The following is an 18,833-nucleotide window of genomic DNA, read 5'->3' as shown; positions in this document are numbered from 1 at the left end:
GAACAACTGGGGATGAGCTGATACTTGGTAAGTGCGAGAATTTACCCGTAGGGGTAGTTATGGGGCTAGTAACTGCAAGGCAGTAGGCACAAAGTATTTTTGGAATATCCGAAGTATCTCAGGGTATCTTGTAATAATAAGAACAATTGGAAGTGAAGCTATGGACAATAAGTGTATGTAGTTATCCATATGGGTTTATCGATGGTCGGGAATAACAAAAGCGGTGGGCACAAAGTCTCGAGAGAATATGGGAGAGTATCTCCGAAATCTTCTGGTGCAGCTGGCGATCACGTGTAATAAGGGGTTCTCCGGGTGGAAGTAGTTACGAGAACCTAGAGTCAGAGTTAGTAAAATCGTTTAACCCGAGTAGAAGAGAGTTCAGAGTCCTAGAGTATAGACGAGGAGTAAAAGATCCTAATACCACCCAAATGGCAACGTGAGCCCATGGGCCGCACAGCCAAGTTAGAAAAAGGTTTTCAATGACTAGACTCAACTTCGGCCAAGGAGTTGGAAAGGGGGATTCCTACAGGCAGTCGGCTCTGATACCAACTTGTGACGCCCCCGATTCAATCGTACACTAATCATGCACGCAAACGTGTACGGTCAAGATCAGAGACTCACGGGAAGATATCACAACACAACTCTAAAACATAAATAAGTCATACAAGCATCATAATACAAGCCAGGGGCCTCGAGGGCTCGAATACAACTGCTCGATCATAGACGAGTCAGCGGAAGCAACAATATCTGAGTACAGACATAAGTTAAACAAGTTTGCCTTAAGAAGGCTAGCACAAACTGGGATACAGATCGAAAGAGGCGCAGGCCTCCTGCCTGGGATCCTCCTAACTACTCCTGGTCGTCCTCAGCGGGCTGCACGTAGTAGTAGGCACCTCCAGTGTAGTAGTCTTCATCGACGGTGGCGTTTGACTCCTGGACTCCAGCATCTGGTTGCGACAACCAGGTAGAAGGGAAGGGGGAAAAGGGGGAGAAAAGCAACCGTGAGTACTCATCCAAAGTACTCGCAAGCAAGGAGCTACACTACATATGCATGGGTATATGTGTAAAGGGCCATATCGGTGGACTGAACTGCAGAATGCCAGAATAAGAGGGGGATAGCTAATCCTGTCGAAGACTACGCTTCTGGCAGCCTCCGTCTTGCAGCCTGTAGAAGAGAGTAGATTGAAGTCCTCCAAGTAGCATCTCCAAGTAGCATCTCCAGTAGCATCGCATAGCATAATCCTACCCGGCGATCCTCCCCTCGTCGCCCTGTGGAAAAGCGATCACCGGGTTGTCTGTGGAACTTGGAAGGGTGTGTTTTATTAAGTATCTGGTTCTAGTTGTCATAAGGTCAAGGTACAACTCCAAGTCGTCCTGTTACCGAAGATCATGGCTATTCGAATAGATTAACTTCCCTGCAGGGGTGCACCACATAACCCAACACGCTTGATCCCATTTGGCCGGACACACTTTCCTGGGTCATGCCCGGCCGCGGAAGATCAACACGTCGCAGCCCCACCTAGGCACAACAGAGAGGCCAGCACGCCGGTCTAAACCTAAGCGCACAGGGGTCTGGGCCTATCGCCCATAGCACACCTGCACGTTGCGAGGGCGGCCGGAAGCAGACCTAGCCTAGCAGGCGTTCCAGTCCAATCCGGTGCGCGTCGCTCCGTCGCTGACGTCTGAAGTGCTTCGGCTGATACCACGACGTCGGGATACCCATAACTACTCCCACGTAGATGGTTAGTGCATATAGACCAAATGGTCAGACTCAGATCAAATACCAAGATCTCGTTAAGTGTGTTAAGTATCCGCAAATGCCGACCAGGGCCAGGCCCACCTCTCTCCTAGGTGGTCTCAACCTGCCCTGTTGCTCTGCCACAAAGTAACAGTCGGGGGCCGTCGGGAACCCAGGCCCACCTCTACCGGGATGGAGCCACCTGTCCTTTCAGCCCCCTCATCAGAATCACTTGCGGGTACTCATCGAGCTGACCCGTCTTTAGTCACCATCTGTATAGTATGTATGTATATATAGGATATACCCGTGATCACCTCCCGAGTGATCACGACCCAATAGTATAGCAAGGCAGACTGACAAGAATGTAGGGCCAATGATGATAAACTAGCATCCTATACTAACTATTTAGGATTGCAGGTAAGGTATCAACAGATGTAGCAACAATGTCAGGCTATGCAACAGAATAGGAGTAACCGAACAGTAACATGCTACACTACTCTAATGCAAGCAGTATAGAGAAGAATAGGCGATATCTAGTGATCAAGGGGGGGGGGCTTGCCTGGTTGCTCTGGCAAGAGAGAGGGGTCGTCGGTGACGTAGTCGTACTGGGCAGCAGCGGCATCGGTCTCGGTGTCTAGCGGAAGAAGAGGGGGGAAGAAACAATGAATACTTAGCAAGCAAGTGCATAACAGGACAACAAGCAGAGCTAGACGTGTTCTAACGCGGTATGAGGTGATACCGATGAAGGGGGGAAACATCCGGGAATGTATCCCCGGTGTTCCGTGTTTTCGGGCAGAGGAGCCGGAGGGGGAAAGTTGCGAGTTTGATATGTTAGGGGTGTGTGGCGGACGAACGGGTTGCGCATCCGTGTTCGTCTTGTTGTTCTGAGCAACTTTCATGTTGAAAATAATTTAATCCGAGTTACGGATTAAAAGATATGATTTTCTAAAGATTTTATTAATTTCAGGAATTTAGTTAATTATTTAATTTAATTCGAAAATGGATTTATGACATCAGCATGATGTCATGCTGATGTCAGCAGTCAACAGAGTTGACTGGTCAACCTGACCAGTGGGTCCCACTGTCATTGACTACTAAATTAACTTATTAACAGATCAGGTTAATTAGGTAACTAATGTGTAATTAGTTTAATTAGTTGGTTAACTTAATTAATCACAATTAATTAAGTTAATTATTTCTTAAATTAATTATTTCTATTTTTTATTTTTATATATTTTTTAATACGTTCTGGGCGTGGGCCCCATCTGTCATAGGCCCATAGGGGCCTATCGGGTTCGGGCGTGGTTGCTGGGGCGGAGCCCCGTAAGTGTGCGGGCGGTTACGGGCGCCCGATGGGGCGGACCCAGGCGCCGACGGTGGGGCACCGCGGGGGCGCCGGCGGGGAGCGGCCTGGGGCCAAGCAGCACCGGGCGAGCCGGCGGGGCGCACGGGGGCGAGCCCTTCTGCGCGTGTTGGCGCAGTCAGGAGCAGGGGGTGTGTCGCGCGGGGAGCACGGGCTGGGGACCCCGGGGCACACACGGGATGGCCGGTGCGTGGGCACGGACGCGGCTACGGAGGGGTGAGCGCAGCACGGCGGTGGGGCGGCCTACGGCGACCGGAGCAAAGGGGAACGGAGCGAGGGCGGACGAGGCCTCACCGGGGCCCTGTAGTTGTGCTTAAGTCGGCTTGGGGAGGGGCCGGGGAGGCGGTCGGCGATGGCGGGGACGAGGCGACGACAGAGAGGACGACGACGATGGAGTCCGGCGAGGAGGATGGGGACGTCACGCAGTGGGGAGGAGACGAGGTCGAGGCGGATCGTTCCGGTGGAGAGGCGGTCCGGTGGCCCTGGTCCGGTGGGGAGGCGGCGTTAGCGAGGTAGGGGCAGGGCGGCGGCGCCCTCGGGGGCGTGCAGCAGAGGGGTGGGAAGGGGGCGCTCATCGATTGGGGGAGGGGGCGCTCGTCCCTGATCCAGATCGGGACGAGGAAAGGAGAGACGTGGGGAGTGGGAGGAGTGGGTTAGGGTTCGGTGTCCCCTGGGGGTTAGTAGGTGAGGTGGGGTGGGCCGGTCCAGGCGGGCCAGCCTGTAGCTAGCTGGGCCATTCGGCCCAGGGAGAGGGGTTCTTTTCTTTTGTCTCTTGTCTTTTTTTTTTAGTTTTGTTTTCTGTTTTCTTTTAACCTTTGTATTTTCTTTCATTACTTCTTTTGTGGTTTAATTCATTTAAAAGTATTTAGGCATTTTATAAAATTGTGTTTACTTCACCATAATTACCGATGCAATAATTAACATAGCCCGAACATTTTTATTTAAATATTTGAAAACTTTTGTCGTTTGACTTATTTAGGATTTAAATTTGAAACGGTTTTGAATTAACCCGAGATTAATTACAGTGACAGAGGTGACGTGCCATCATTAACGTGAGATTACTATAGCATGATTATCCGGGCGTCACACACAATACGGTTATGCCTCTAAGTCGTGCTTCGACACGTGGGAGATATAGCCGCATCGTGGGTGTTACATCTTATTATTTTTTGGGGGGATTTATAAATGAAGCAGCATAGTATTCACTAAATAGATGCACCATCTAAAAGGGGTGTGATAAAAACTATAAAGAGTTATAGAATATTTAGACCAAGGCTTCATTGTAGGTTTTGTGTGTTCCCCTCACTAAATTCAAAGGAAGAAATGTTTGTCATAGATGAATATTTTTCGAGAAAAGGTTTTCTTGTTAAAGGAGCAAGTAGGAGGATGATATAGCTTATTGAGATTATTAATCTCCGGGTTAAGATATAACAAGACTATCTAGAAATGTGCTAGAATATTTTGTGTGTAAAAATGAGCAAAGAAATTGCTACATTAGATGTAGAAGCTTTTAGTTAAGATTGTAAAAAAATGCAAAGGTCAGATAAGACTATCGAATCTAATATTTCATCTTAGAAGCAGATGAAACCTGCGCACTATAAGGAAGCGGTGATGGCGCCGGTTAGAGAGATGTTACTTAAATCATTGAAATCCAAAGTGAAGTCCATATACAAAGAACAAGTTTTGGACTTGATGAAACCTTCAGAAGGTGAATAAATGGATCTTCAAATGTTCATGGAGTGATCCTGAAAAAGTTTTTCAAAATAGTATTGTAGAGAAGGAAGAGTTGATCTTATCAAATCTCCAAGATAGCGGGGCTCTGAATCTGATCTAACATCTTGTTCAGGAATGCCTTGTTGGCCTCGCCCATATATTGACATAAAGCTGGGCTTAGAAGGAGTTTGGCCGAGGTTCCATCTGACTTGGCCTCGGCGATTTCGCCGTCTAGACTTGACGCCCAGGCTGGCTTGGTAGTGTTCAGTTCTGAGCTTGAAGCTGGATCTGATGAGTGCTTTGCGCCATGGTCCTGATCCAAGATTAAGTCTGAGACCAGCGAATCGGCGTCGGTGTTGATGGGGTCCTTGGTCTGATCTGACACCCAGCCCAAGAACGCAAGTTTGCCTCGTGCATCTGTAGCATAGTCCATGTTTCCAAACCTGATGGTCTGGCCCAGAGCAAAGTTCTCGATCTGGTCGAGGTGGCCACTCGCATCAGTATAGAGCGTAACCCTGCTGAAGACAAAGAGCTGACTCGGGAAGAAGGTCTTCCCACAACAAATTTTTCATCAATCCGAAGATGGGCCATCGAGTTGTCTTGACCACACAACAGGACCTGCATGGGCCACCAATGTCGGAGTTTAATCCGACAGATCTTGGGTAGGGGGGCCTGAGCTGGTGATCTTAGAGATAATGTTAACCCAGGTTCGGCCCCTCTGGAAGAGGTAAAACCCTACGCCCTGCCTTTGTTGTATTGATTATGTTGGAGTACAAAGTATAGGATGATCTACCTTGAGATCTTATGTGAATGTCTAATTCTCTACCCTACGCTCTAAACCCCTCGGCTTATATAGGGACTGGGGTACCTAGGGTTTACACGAGGTTGGTTACATCTAGGGATAAACATGCAGAAGATTCGAATGTGTCTTGGAGTATGTGCTAGTCTTTGAAGGATTCCATCTTGAGTACGTCTTGGGGGATGGCAGTCTTGGCCCAATCATCGACGATCCAGGGGTCCTCGGCCCGACCCACTTATGATGGCGCCGGCGTGGTTAGCACCCTAGTCTAGGACACTGTCGCTCCCCGTCTCTACGCACTGTCCACTACCACTCGACCGCCATAGGGCACTCCGCCTAGCCGCCGACGTCACTGCCATCACAGGGTGTGGTGCGGCTGCGTCGTCGGGATGGAGCAGTGATCTTGGGTAGAACCCTAGGTGGCCTAATCTTTCACGACTGGAGGGGTAATCAAGATGAACACACAAATCACAAGGGCAAATACTCAAAGACAAGTCCAAGCACACATCCACTAGATAAGCAAACACAAGAGAACCACATGAGTACAAATCCAACTAGGGGAAATAGGAACAAGAGTAAGGTTCATTTCAAATCTAAAGAGGAGACGTGGGCTTGAGAATCCTATGAAGGGGATTTTTCTCCACGGGAGGAGGTCTTGATGATCCACTAGGGATTCTTCTCCAAAGAAGGTATTGATCTCCGAAGGAGATGGGTAGATATGAGCAAAGCTCTCTCTAATTCTTCATATGTACTTTGCAAATCCAAATTTGTCCAAGGGAAGGGGTATTTTTAGTCTACGCCGGGGCGAGAGAGGGATACAAGGGCCAAAACCCAAATATGTGCACAGACAGTCACCAGATGTCCAGACATTTACAACACGTCGCTTAATCACATTAATTTGCTTACCTTTTACCGCACTAAATCAACTCCATCTTAATGAACTCACGTGATTAACTTAATTACATTACACATCAATTCCATGATTTATGTATCATGCATGGCGCCCTACATCTTTATTATTTTATAAGTAAGTTTAGATTATTTTCTGTACACATTTGATTGTAAATAGGCTCACATGCATGGTAGGATTAGTTGATCATGCATATGCCTGGATCACTTAGAGTGCCTGGGTTTTGGAAAGTTTTTTTCTTCTAAAAACACGATTCGTATTCTTTCTCTCCCTGACTTAGTCGAAAAAGACAAGTCGTAGACGCCGACGACCCAACGACAACTGCGATGGGCTCATTGCTGTATTTTTCATCTACTATTTTTGTGTTGAAAATTATTTGGCCCCGTAGCAACGCATGGGCAATTTCCTAGTTTCTTTATAAATCAGACCACCTCTCAAGTAGGACATTTTGAAGACCGAGCTCCACGATGGCCTTAATTTTGAAAATTTCAAAATTTAAACTTTTCAGTTTTAAAAAATTCTGAAAAAATTACACATGTACATAAGGATGTAATGTGTATGTGAGTAAAATTTCACGATGAAATACCTTTAATTGTGAGCTACATAGCAAAACAAAAATCATGGACTATGAGGATAAATAATACATATGCTGAAAAACTCTACAATTGTTTTTTTTTGTAGCTCTCATTCTGACATATTTTGACCTGAAAATTTACATACATCTACATTATGCCTCTAGGTATGTGCGTACCTTTTTCAGAACTTTGTGAACAAAAATAAAAGGAATTTTGAAATTTTTTAAATTAAGGCTTTCACGGAGCTCGGTCTTCATTGGGCATTTTCGGCCATGAGGTTTCTAATAAAAGAAAAGGGAAATGAAAGGGGGAAAGGAGGAGCACAAGAAAAATCGGAAAAAAATTATATAAGACCAGGTCTCATATAAATTATGTGAGACCCGCACTGATGGATAACAATGTGGCATTCACAAATCACAAAGCATTTAATCTCTCCCTCCCCCCAATTTCAGATAAGGGATGGGATGAATGCTTTGTGATTTATGAATGCCACGTGTCATCCATCAGGATGGGTCTTATCTGCTAATCTGTGAGACCTGGTCTCATAGAATTTTTTCCAGGATCCTTCAAAAGAAAAAGGACGAGCACAAGAAAACGGAGAGTAAGAAGCAGAGAGGGGTTGGATCCAAGAAGAGGGTGGGGAGGCTACATGGAGGCGGCGATGGATCTGATGCGGCGGATGCCGCCGGGGAGCACCGAGACGGCGCTCAACGCGCTGCTCTCCCTCCTCCCCGACCACTCCCTCGACCTCCTCTCCCAGGTCGATCTCCCGCTCCAGGTAGGCAACCGCCGTTTCTTGCTCCGCGTTTACACCACTTCTTGCTCACTGATTCGGATAGGTGTTAAACTGCGTCGAAAACATTCCCCTGTAATTTCTCAGCGGGCATGCTGCCATTGTTTCCTTTTCCGTGTTAAATTTAGGCAAGAAATCCACCTCCTTTAGGTTTATGGCACGCCCCTCTTTTGCGTCATTGGATAAAGTCGAGTAGAATGACTATTGCATTCTACAGTACGTTTAGGTGCTTGAATCGAACTTGCACCACTGGATATGTTACTCGAGTGGCTCTAACCAACCTCGCTAAAGGTTGTTTTAGGCGCTGCTTTATTTCAATGTTCTAACATATAAGCAATCGATTTCATTCCATTTCTTGTTTCTCATTCTTTTTTCCCTTCTTTTCCTCTGAACGTTGTAAACATTGCAGGTTTGCATGGATAAGGAGAACAATAAGGAATACATTCTTTGCGAGTATAACCGCGACGCTGATTCCTATCGGTCAGCAAACCCTTGATACCTCCCTGATTTCCATTTTACTTATGCTCTCTATAATCATATGCATTGCGGGACGAAATCATCCTATGAACTAGGTAACACACCACATATTGCTGCGGGAATTTCTAGACTATATAATGTTAAAGGCTGGTAAGATGATAGCATTAGTCTTTGCAGAAGATAGTAGACACAACATACAAAGTATCTAAAAGTTAGTCATCAGGTAACATAATCTAAAATTTGCAAAACTGTTTGGTCTCCACAACCACACTGTTGTAGGTGAAAGCGGCTGCCCACATCACATTTCCCAATGCACAAGCATTTTCTGGATGGACGGGAAAAGAACTCATGAATCATCAAACAAATATAAAAAATTAGAATGGTAAAAAAAATCCTGTAAGATGGCATATGGCAAGTGGAGACATTCTAGCCAAACACAACAACTGCATGTAGCACTTCATTGAGATGACAAGCTATGATGGTATTCAACACTGATCGCATGCTCATAAATCATACCACGGCATGATACATCGCCCTATCAGATCTATTAACTGCTTTCTGCAAAGAGACCAAATTGAGCAATGCAAGCTTTTTAAGGAAGTGAGGAAGACGTTGTATCAAACACAACACATGCATACTCCATAAGGTGGTTTATTGCATTGAAATGCTATAGAAACATATTCACTACTTTTTTTTTGGCCGGTGTATTCACTATTTTCATATTAACAGTACCCCAAATAACATAATCTTTTGTCAGATCAATGAATCAATTTATGCATAGGCCCCACACTGTATCATTGGTACTTTTGTATTATTAAATCTTCTGCAACATTGAGAAAGCAGGACAACAAGTGAACAACAGAACAGAAACAGAAAAAGCAGACGAGAAAAAGGGAAGAAGAATATCATATCTCGTAGAATACACACTGTACGTTATCTGCACAGTCTTTCACCCTTGGCCCATCTGTAGGTTGCAGTAATGTGTCGCCACTAAAAGTAAAGCAAACTGAGATTCTGTGAGATACAGACATAGAAGGGAAGGAAACAAACATTGGGAAAATGGGAAAAATATAGAAAGGAAGAGAAGTTCATGAAATAGAGGCTGGCCTTTATGATGCTGTCCATATGGCTGTGTGGCTGCAGTGGAGGGGAACATGGTGAACGAGTCTCTCTCGTACTGGAGCCATAGAAACAAAAGAATGTGGAGGAGGCAGCAGTTGCTGCTGTAGAAACAGAGGAAGGGGGACCCATGGTGAAGATTGATTAGGAGATTTTGAGTGAATGGGAGAATTCAAAGCACAAACACACGTGATTGCTCATCCATGTGGTTTGGAGCATTAGTTAGCGAGAAAAGCAACGAGTATGGGTTGATTTTTGGCTACAGATGGGTTCTAATCATTTGGGTTGAGATAAAAGAGGAAGAAGGAGAAGCTGAGAAGGCAGCGGAAATGTGAAAGGTTCAGTTGGATGAGGACTAGAATGGAATGGTTGGGAGATACTGAAGAAGGCTGCACTATACCGCTAGATCCAACGGCCATGAATGAAGCTATGCTGCGTTGATAATAAAATGAAGAGCTGATATTTTTGGTGATTTGGCTGCATAAGAGAGCAAGAAAATAATGTTAGTGCAGATGAATTGTGTAAGAATACATGATAAATGAATCAAAACGAGAAAGGAAAAAGTGAAAGGATGCCTTGGAGGGACCTAGGATTAGGTGGTTGGTATTTCACACCGTACATCACTACAATTGTCTTCTTTTGTTGCACTGCCTGATATAATCTTGCTTACATTGATACTCCCTCTGGTCCTTTTTACTCCGCGTATTAGATTTCTGTCAAGTGAAACTTTGCAAAGTTTGACCAAATTTATACTAAGAAATATCAATATCTACAATAGAAAATATATATACTGTGAAACTACATTTTATAATGAATCTAAAAATATTGATTTGGCATTGTGAATGTTGATATTTTTTTGTATAGGTTTGGTCAAAGTAGAGATACTTTGACTTTGGACAAAACTTATATGCGGACTAAAAAAGACCGGAGGGAGTATATCACTACAGTATATTTGCTACAATTATCTTCTTTTGTTGCACTGCCTGATATAATCTTGCTTACATTGATATATTGCGACAGTATATTCCAATGAAACTTTGTTCAGTTCCACTGGCAATGACTGTAAATTATCAAGCGTTAGCCTTGCAAACAAACCAAATGATCTAATAAGTAAATGCATCGAGAAAATAGTGCAAAAAGTTGAATTAGTGGATGTGATTCCTGTTCTTAATTCAAATTTGTTTCTCATTTGTTGATATTGAGTTGCCTTTCAGATCACCTTGGTCAAACATATATGAGCCTCCTTTAGAAGATGGGACAGTTCCCTCAGAAGAGATGAGGAATCTTGAAGTCGAGGCAAATGAGGTTTTCTCTGTCTACCGTGATCAGTAAGATTCATATTTTATTTACTTGACCTTTTTATGCAGTAATGTACTAAGCACATGCAGCATGGCGGAATGTTCCACTTGTAGTAGAAGATTACACTATCTGGTATACAGGTGTAAATATATGTAGTAGGTGAAGGTAAAGCTAAAGCATGTAATTCGACCTTCTGTTGGCAATTAGGTACTATGAAGGTGGGATCTCATCTGTGTACATTTGGGAGGATGAAGACGAGAGTTTCATTGCATGCTTCTTAATAAAGAAAGGTCTGTTCGAATGCTTGATCTCATCTTATTAGCTAACCACAGTCTTTCATTATCATTATTTCATTTTGTGGTTCCAGATGGACAAGGGAAAAGAGGTTATATGCAAATAGGTTCGTGGGATGCTATTCATGTTATCCAGGTGGCTCAAGATACACTGTCCATGAAGTTGTCAATTATTTTGTTGTTGTCTTATGTTACCTCATGATTTGACAAATGAATGTCCATGTACTGCAATAGGTTGGTCCTGAAGAGGAAGGAGCAGCACATTACTGCTTGAACAGCACTGTTATGCTGTCATTGACAACAGATAACAAGCAATCGGGAACTTTCAACTTGTCCGGATCAATTAGGCGGCAGGTTACCCATTCCTCCCTCTTCATATCAACGGAAGGTGCTATGTGAGATATAAGCATGTCTTGCATCGCTGCTTTCCACAACTGTTGATGTGTGTATTAACAGAATAGATTCGATTCTGTCATCAACATAAACTGTACTTGTAGTAGATCAATTGTCTGTCAACATTACAATCTAGCAGTAAACTAGTATGCCTATCAGCAATTCTAGGTTCTAAATGGCGCCACTGGTTTTGGTTTGGGGATATTGAGGCTTAACTGTGCTGGATGGATGGCCTAGGCTATCTGTTTTAGCTAGCTAGGCAGGAATTTGATTTTCGTTGATTAGAAACTGCTTGCTAAGCTGTCTGTGTGTTGGTGTTTTCAGATGAGCATGACTCTCGCTGTGGCAGATGGGCATCTGGTTAACATGGGGAAAATGATAGAAGAGATGGAGGGCAAGCTGAGAAATTCACTGGACCAGGTATCAGCTTCATCACATATTTATCTTTTTTTTTATCTGGTGAGATCTTTTTCTATCTCAAACGACGATGTATTGCCTTGACTGCAGGTCTATTTTGGGAAAACCAGGGAAATGGTTTGCACTCTTAGGCCACCGCCTGAAGTACTTAACATGAGACTACCCGACAGCTGATCAGATACATTGATAGCAATGCCAATTTAATATGGCGTTTTATCTCTAGTGTCATATCACTTTCCGCATCTGTATCTGTATTTAATCACAACAGAGTTTTCTTGTCCTTTGATGTGTGATGACGAACTGGGTATTGCAAACGGTGCCGGCTGCAAAATACTCCCTACGTTCCTAAATATAAGTCTTTTTAGACATTTCAAATGGAATACGACATATGGATGTATGTAGACATGATTTAGAGTGCAGATTCATTCATTTTGCTCTGTATATAGTCATTTGTTGGAATATCTAGAAAGACTTATATTTGAGAACGGAGGGAGTATATATCATAGTAAAATCCTGTCGGTTCTAGTACATATTATTGCCTAAATTTAGGCTATTTCGGGCCTGTTTGGTTTGTGATCAACTTTGCCACAACTAATTTAAGAGGTAATAGCACCGGACGTCCTAGAACTTGTTTTAGATGTGATAATTTAGTCCCACAACTTGAAAAAGTGCATTGATCAGTTTTACAACTTGTCCAAGGTATGCAAGTTTAGTCCTGGGCCAATCACACGCTACCATGTGGAGCTAGCCTGGACTTTTTGCACTTACCCTCTGTCGTTTCTCAAATTCATTTGATATCTCCTTCAGCGACAATGCTAGCATTGATCGACTGACTAGACTTGGTGTGTCGGGCATGGAGGACACAGTGGTGATGCTGGGACGGAGCTGGACGGGTTGGTGGCCATGGCGAGGGAGCTAGAGGCTGGGACGGAGCTGGACGGGTTGGTGGCCATGGCGAGGGAGCTAGAGGCGTGTGTCGACGGCGATCAGGGCGTGCCGGGCACCATTAGGGAGCTCTGCATCGAGCTGGCCGCGTTCGTCGACTGTGCGCCTCGCCAGCAGTAGCCCACGCGGAGGCAATGCCGGTCGTAGGGCGCAGGTGAACGACCGGCTGAGGAGTGGCAGGAAGGTGGCGGCGGCGAGGGCGTAGGTCTGGGTGGCATTGATGCAGGACCTGGGCCTGCTCGACGATGGGCTCAGCTGGTGGAAGTATGGCCAGAAGAACATCCTCGGCGCCACGTACCCGCGGGCCTACTTCCGGTGCACGCATCGGCACGTGCAGGGCTGCCAGGTCACCAAGCAGATGCAACACGCTGCCGCCAACCCGCTGCTCTTTGACGTCGTGTACCACAGCGCGCACACCTGCGCCGAGCCACCGCGCTCCTGGCCGGCACAGATCAACAGCCGCCTGCTTCCTTCGGCCAGGAACAACAGAACTCGCCGCCTGCGGCGTCGGAAGGGATTCAGTGGTCGGCAGAGCCCGTTACCCCGCCTTTGTCCCCCTCCTCGCCGGCGAACTCCTGGTGCCAGCTTACCTGTGGCTACGGCTATGCTGCCGGCGGCGGCCTCGGGGCTGACATGGAGTTGGACAAGCTGTACGTGAACCTGTCCGAGATTTTCTGAACAGAGGTTCAGAACCTGCTGTTTTGGGCAGATTGTTGTTATAACTTGTTTGGAGTGTAGGTGTTGCATCGTTGCTCCATTTTGAGCATGCTCTATATGAAACTTGCTTAGAATTGCATGTAGTTTCATTATGTCATGTTGAATCCTTGTTTGAGTGTGTTTGCCTGATGTTTGAATGCATTTTGCATCAATGCCATGTTTAACTTGTTTTGCTCATATCTTCTAGGCCGTAGCTCCGAATTAAATGAACTTTATATGTAACTTGACTAGAATCTCGTGTAGATCATCTTGGTGCATCTTAACTTGTTGTTTAAAAACTTGAACATAAGGTTTATTCAGATCTGGACCAATTTTGAAATTTGCATATGCAGGTGCAGCGGCCACTATCGTACTGTATTCGCACTAATATTTAGATTCAGACTCAATGATCATTTATCACAATGGAAGCTATATCTATATATGGTACCATCACTGGTAGTGCTTATACATTGGCCAAGATCCCCAAATTTATTAACAAAAACTCTGAACTACAGGAGCTCCACAACTTCAATATATTATGGATCAGCACATGCACAAAACCAATCTGTGCAGTTTATTACCGTAGCAGCAGGGCCTTTATAAGCTAGTCGAGAAATAGAAATGTAAACTCACTACAGCAAATGTCATCACTACATGCACCAATAAGAGGTTCGCAGGGATTTAGAGCATCTACAACCGAGCATCCCAAACCCTCCTCAAATGGCCGAGCGGTCTGCCCGGTCACTAACCAATCAAGAAATTTCAACCCAGCCGGGCACCTTAAATGGGTCTCAGATGCCCGGGCTAACCGACATCCCTCATATCCAACCAAAATATGAGGCGGATACGCACGCCCGCCACGTCGGACCCGACCTACGTTGGCCCATCCGACCCCACATATATTCCTCCCCATTCGCTCGCCGGACCAAACCCTAGTCACTTCACTCCGCCACCCAAGCTCGTCTCCAGCGCCTCCGGCCTTCTTCGGCATGGTAGACAGCGGATCCGAGTCCTTCATCTCCAGATCCGTCGACCCCGAGCTCATCCCACGCGGCCCCGTGGAGGAGATGACCGTCTGGCTTGCGCTCCACCGCTCCCGAGAGGAGGCCCATGCATGGCAGCGCTCGGACTCCTTCAATTGGGAATCCATTGCGTCCGCCCAAGTGGCGCATGGATCTGGCACTAGGGCAACCGTCGCTGCCTCATCGAAGGCGATGCGGTTTGTCTGGCATCCGAACGCGGTGGCAGACGCACAACCTCTCTGTTGGCACGCCGAGGTCATGGGCGCACCGTGGGCGTCATCCGACACAACCATGGCGTGGCGTGTCCGTCGTGCGAGGCAGCGGGTGCGGGAGGCGGCGGCAACGCTCAAGGCGGTGGACGTCTGTGATGCTGAGTTGCATTCTCCGGTGCCTCGTATGGTGCACCACTCCAGGCGCTGCAACCGCGTCGTGGTGGATGTCGCCGGCTCGTCTCAGACGGATCCATCATCGATTTTGTAAGGGCATTTCCCTATCTTATGTTTTGGATGATGATGACAACCATTTGTTGGTCTAATCCTATGCTAATTATTTCAGGTTCTCAATGATTAGGCTTTCATCGGTTAGTGGTTCTCTCTCGAAGGAATCATTTGAAGACGGAATCCTCTATGCTTTTATCTCTTTGGTCGTAGGGATCCCGTACACTCTAGAGGGAATCCTCTGTGGATAGAATAGGGGAGTCCATTCTCGTTCACATCCTTTCCTCCTTTTCTAGTCGAGAGAGTGCCTCCCTCCTCATCTAATCCTTGCTGTGTGTTCCCAGCGGTTGTACCGCTGGATCTTGATGCTACTCTGCTGCTGTCAAGCGGTGGTACCGCTGCCTCCGGGCGGTGGTACCGCCATCTGACTCTGCATAGTCCAGCCGCTGTTGTTCCGGCCATGTACCGCCCATGTACCGGTCAGGCTTCTGTCCTGATGCGGTGGCTGGGCGGTGGTGGCCCGGTTGGTCCGGTTGATCCTTTTCAACCGGTACAACCGGAGGTTCGAGCGGTTCTTCCGCTCGTTCCTTAGCTGCTCAAGCGATCAAGACCAGGCGGTTGCACCGGCCCTGCACCGCCCAACTACCGCCCTCAAGGGTGACTCCGTTCTGTTTAGGTGCGGTAGTTGTGCGGTAGCTGGGCGGTTGGTCCGATTATTTGCTAATGACCGGTACTACCGCCCGATGGCCCGGTTGTACCGCCTGGTAGGGTTCTACAGTTGCATCATGAGTCCCGGTTGTACCGGGACAAGGAGCGGTTGTACCGTTGCAGTACTGAAAACACAGTAACGGTTGGATTTTAGTGGGTTGCTATATAAGGTGGTTCCTCCACCTACCACGCCTATCTCTTACCTCTCTCACTCGACCATTGATGCTCTCAAGCTCTCTTGCCCGATCTCTCTCTCTAGCCACTCAAACTTGTTGATGTGCTAGGGTTTGAAGGAGGAGACCTAGATCTACACTTCAACCAAAGGATATTTACTTCCCCCATACTTTCTAGTGTGGATTTTGTTACTCTTGGTGCTTGAGCACCCTAGACGGTTGAGGTCACCTCGAGGCCATATTCCATTGTGGTGAAGCTTCGTGGTTTCGTTGGGAGCCTCCAATTGTTGTGGAGATTGCCCCAACCTTGTTTGTAAAGGTCCGGTTGCCGCCTTCAAGGGCTCCAATAGTGGAATCACGGCATCTCGCATTGTGTGAGGGCGTGAGGAGATTACGGTGGCCCTAGTGGCTTCTTGGGGAGCATTGTGCCTCCACACCGCTCCAATGGAGACATACTTCCCCTTAAAAGGAAGGAACTTCGGTAACACATCCTCGTCTCCACCGGCTCCACTCTTGGTGATTTCGTGCCTTTAATTTTGCAAGCCTACTTGTTGTTACATCCTTGCTTGCTTGTGTGCTAGTTGTTATTGCATCATATAGGTTGCTCACCTAGTTGCACATCTAGACAACCTATTTTGTTGCAAAGTTTAATTTGGTAAAGAAAAGCTTAAAAATTGTTAGTTGCCTATTCACCCCCCCCCCCCCTCTAGTCAACCATATCGATCCTTTCAATTGGTATCAGAGCCTCGTCTCTTTATTAAGGACTTTGCCGTCCGAAGAGTATGGTTGACGTCAACGACGGTGCGGAGGAACACTCCGGTGTGAATCCCATCTCGTCTTCGGCCGAAGGGGGAACCTCAGTCTCTCGTGAGGAATTCAATGTGGCTTTAGACACATTGAAAACCTCCATGACGGCCGAGGTTAAAAGCATGTTTACTGAATTCCTAGAGGGACTCAAACTATCTACCTTGCCGATGAAAGTGGGTGATCCCACTAACAAGGTGACGGATGCTAACCCCGACAAGGGGGAAGCTAATAGTGAAAAGAGTCCGTCTACTAGTGGTAGAAATGGCACCGACATCTATGCCCATGTGGAACCCCCGGTGTATAAAGGACCGATCCCCTCCACGCATTTGAATCATGCCGGTCCTCCTCCTAAATATGTGAAAAATGAAGACTTTGATTCTTGGGTCTATCGCTTCAAACGTCATTTAAAACATGTGAATACTAACCTTTGGAGAATTATTGAAGAAGGTTTCTATCCTCATGATCCAAGCAACTTCACCCCTCGAGAAGAAGTGGACAACCAATTCAATGAGAGTGCTCTCTTCATCATCCAAGATGCTATCCTTCCCGAAGATCTCCCTCATCTTCGACCTCATGTCATGGCTAAAGAAGCATGGAAGTGTGTCGAGCGTATGTATAGAGGAAGTGCTAGCATTCAACGATCCAACTATGAAGTGGTGCAAAATGAAGCCGATGAGTTTGCAATGAAAGAGGATGAAGAACCTCGTGAGCTCTTTCGAAGAGTGACCAAACTTGCGGTCGCACTCCGAGATCATGGGTGTAAAGACACGGGTGACAATTAGATCAAGCGCAAGTTCCTCAAGGCCATGATGCCCTACAACAAGGCCATGTCCTCCGTCATCCGCCAAAGACCGGACTTCCACTCCATGACCTCTGGTGAAGTGTTGGATGAGTTCATTGCAATGAACATCTTGGATAAGACCGCCGACAATGCGGTGCTCCGTTCCCAAAGGGCAAAGAAGCCCAATCTTGCCTTGAAGGCCAAGGTTAGTGTGGAAGAAGAAGAAGAAGAGGAAGATGAGGAGAGAAACCCCGAGGACACAAAGTATGATTATCATGAGCACATGGCTCTTGCCTCAAGACAGTTTTGGAGTAAGAAGACTACAAGACCCAACTTCAACAAGAACAACTCAAGTGGCCTCAAAGGGAAGCAACGAGTTAGAACTTGTTTCAACTGTGGCAATGTCAGTCATTTCGTTGCGGATTGTCCATATGAGAAGCGGGAAGACAATGGTGGCAAGTTCATTCGAAAAGACAAAGCCAAGTCCTTCCCCAACAAGAACAACTTCACCAAGAAGACTCCTTCTTGCGGGTTGGTGGTTCAAGAAGAATACCATGAGGATGACGATGATGAAGAAGATGGTGAAACAATGGCCATGGCATCTGTTGCCATTGTCTCAACTCCTCGGGCGTCTCTATTCGATGCACCTAACGAGAACATCACCGCCAAGTGCCTCATGGCTACCAACAAGGTAACCCCCAACATCAAAACCACCATTATTCCTAACCCTCCTTCAACGGATGACTTTGATAATGGTAAGGGGTCTAATGAGGAGATCAATGAATTTGAGTCCTTCATGAGTAAGCTCAAGGGCAAATCCAAGAAGCATTTCGTTGCTCTCTTGGAACAACTTGGTGAAGCCAATGACATGATCGAGGCTCATGAAGAAACCATCACTAAGATGGAAAGTCATAGTTGTGACTATGCCGATGAGATATCGGATCTCTCTAATGCTCTTGAGGAAGAGCGTGAGCATCATTTGGCTCTTGAGGAGTCACACAACGATGGTCACGCTAAACTAAAGAAAGATCTTGATCATGCTCTTGTTGTGTCTCTGTTCTAGCTTCCGAGAAGGCTAAACTTGGGGTTGATCATGTTAGACTCACGGAGGAGTTTGATGCACTTGACAAGGCCCACAAGGTCTTGAAAAGTGCTCATGCCACCCTCAAGGAGTCTCATGCTCAACTCCAAGTTAAGCTAACTAAGGAAAAGGCCACATTTCCTCACATGGTCTTAATTGATAATGCAAATGCTACTAACCCATGTTGTGAGCATGTGCATCTTGTGGAGGAAAATGCCAAGTTGAAGGAACAACTCGAGAAAGGTCTTGTGTCATGCATACAAGGCGAGAGGAACCTAAATGACCTTTTGAGCA

At 46.3% G+C, this 18,833-nt stretch overlaps 1 protein-coding gene and 1 pseudogene across 2 annotated transcripts; both read left to right on the top strand.

Annotated features, from left to right (window-relative positions):
* Positions 1-7,622: 7,622 nt before the first annotated feature.
* Positions 7,623-12,294, top strand: LOC123092173 (probable F-actin-capping protein subunit beta). 2 transcript variants are annotated; one of them, XR_006444374.1, is made up of 8 exons: positions 7,623-7,876; positions 8,301-8,371; positions 10,702-10,815; positions 10,994-11,076; positions 11,154-11,215; positions 11,314-11,467; positions 11,797-11,892; positions 11,980-12,294. XR_006444374.1 is itself a non-coding variant. In XM_044513857.1 (8 exons), exons 1-8 carry the CDS (start codon positions 7,748-7,750, stop codon positions 12,061-12,063), a joined length of 759 nt encoding a protein of 252 aa, XP_044369792.1. In that variant the 5' UTR covers positions 7,624-7,747; the 3' UTR covers positions 12,064-12,294. The 2 variants fall into 2 exon arrangements, 1 of the variants encoding a protein (XP_044369792.1); XM_044513857.1 differs by having other exon boundaries at positions 7,624-7,876; positions 11,314-11,433.
* Positions 12,295-12,792: 498 nt separating this feature from the next.
* Positions 12,793-13,512, top strand: LOC123090100 (transcription factor WRKY19-like; annotated as a pseudogene).
* Positions 13,513-18,833: the final 5,321 nt, after the last annotated feature.

Source organism: Triticum aestivum, chromosome 4B, assembly GCF_018294505.1.
Source record: "Triticum aestivum cultivar Chinese Spring chromosome 4B, IWGSC CS RefSeq v2.1, whole genome shotgun sequence".
Classification (NCBI taxonomy): domain Eukaryota; kingdom Viridiplantae; phylum Streptophyta; class Magnoliopsida; order Poales; family Poaceae; genus Triticum; species Triticum aestivum.
Note: the sequence above shows the minus strand (reverse complement) of the source record. Positions and strands in the feature narration are given on the sequence as shown.

Bases quoted from the DNA above. Each gene is read 5' to 3' on its own strand.
- LOC123092173 (XM_044513857.1), top strand. From the start codon at position 7,748: ATGGAGGCGGCGATGGATCTGATGCGGCGGATGCCGCCGGGGAGCACC. The intron at 7,877-8,300 runs GTAGGCAACCGC...TAAACATTGCAG, and splicing joins AGGTCGATCTCCCGCTCCAG to GTTTGCATGGATAAGGAGAA. The intron at 11,893-11,979 runs GTATCAGCTTCA...CCTTGACTGCAG, and splicing joins TGAGAAATTCACTGGACCAG to GTCTATTTTGGGAAAACCAG.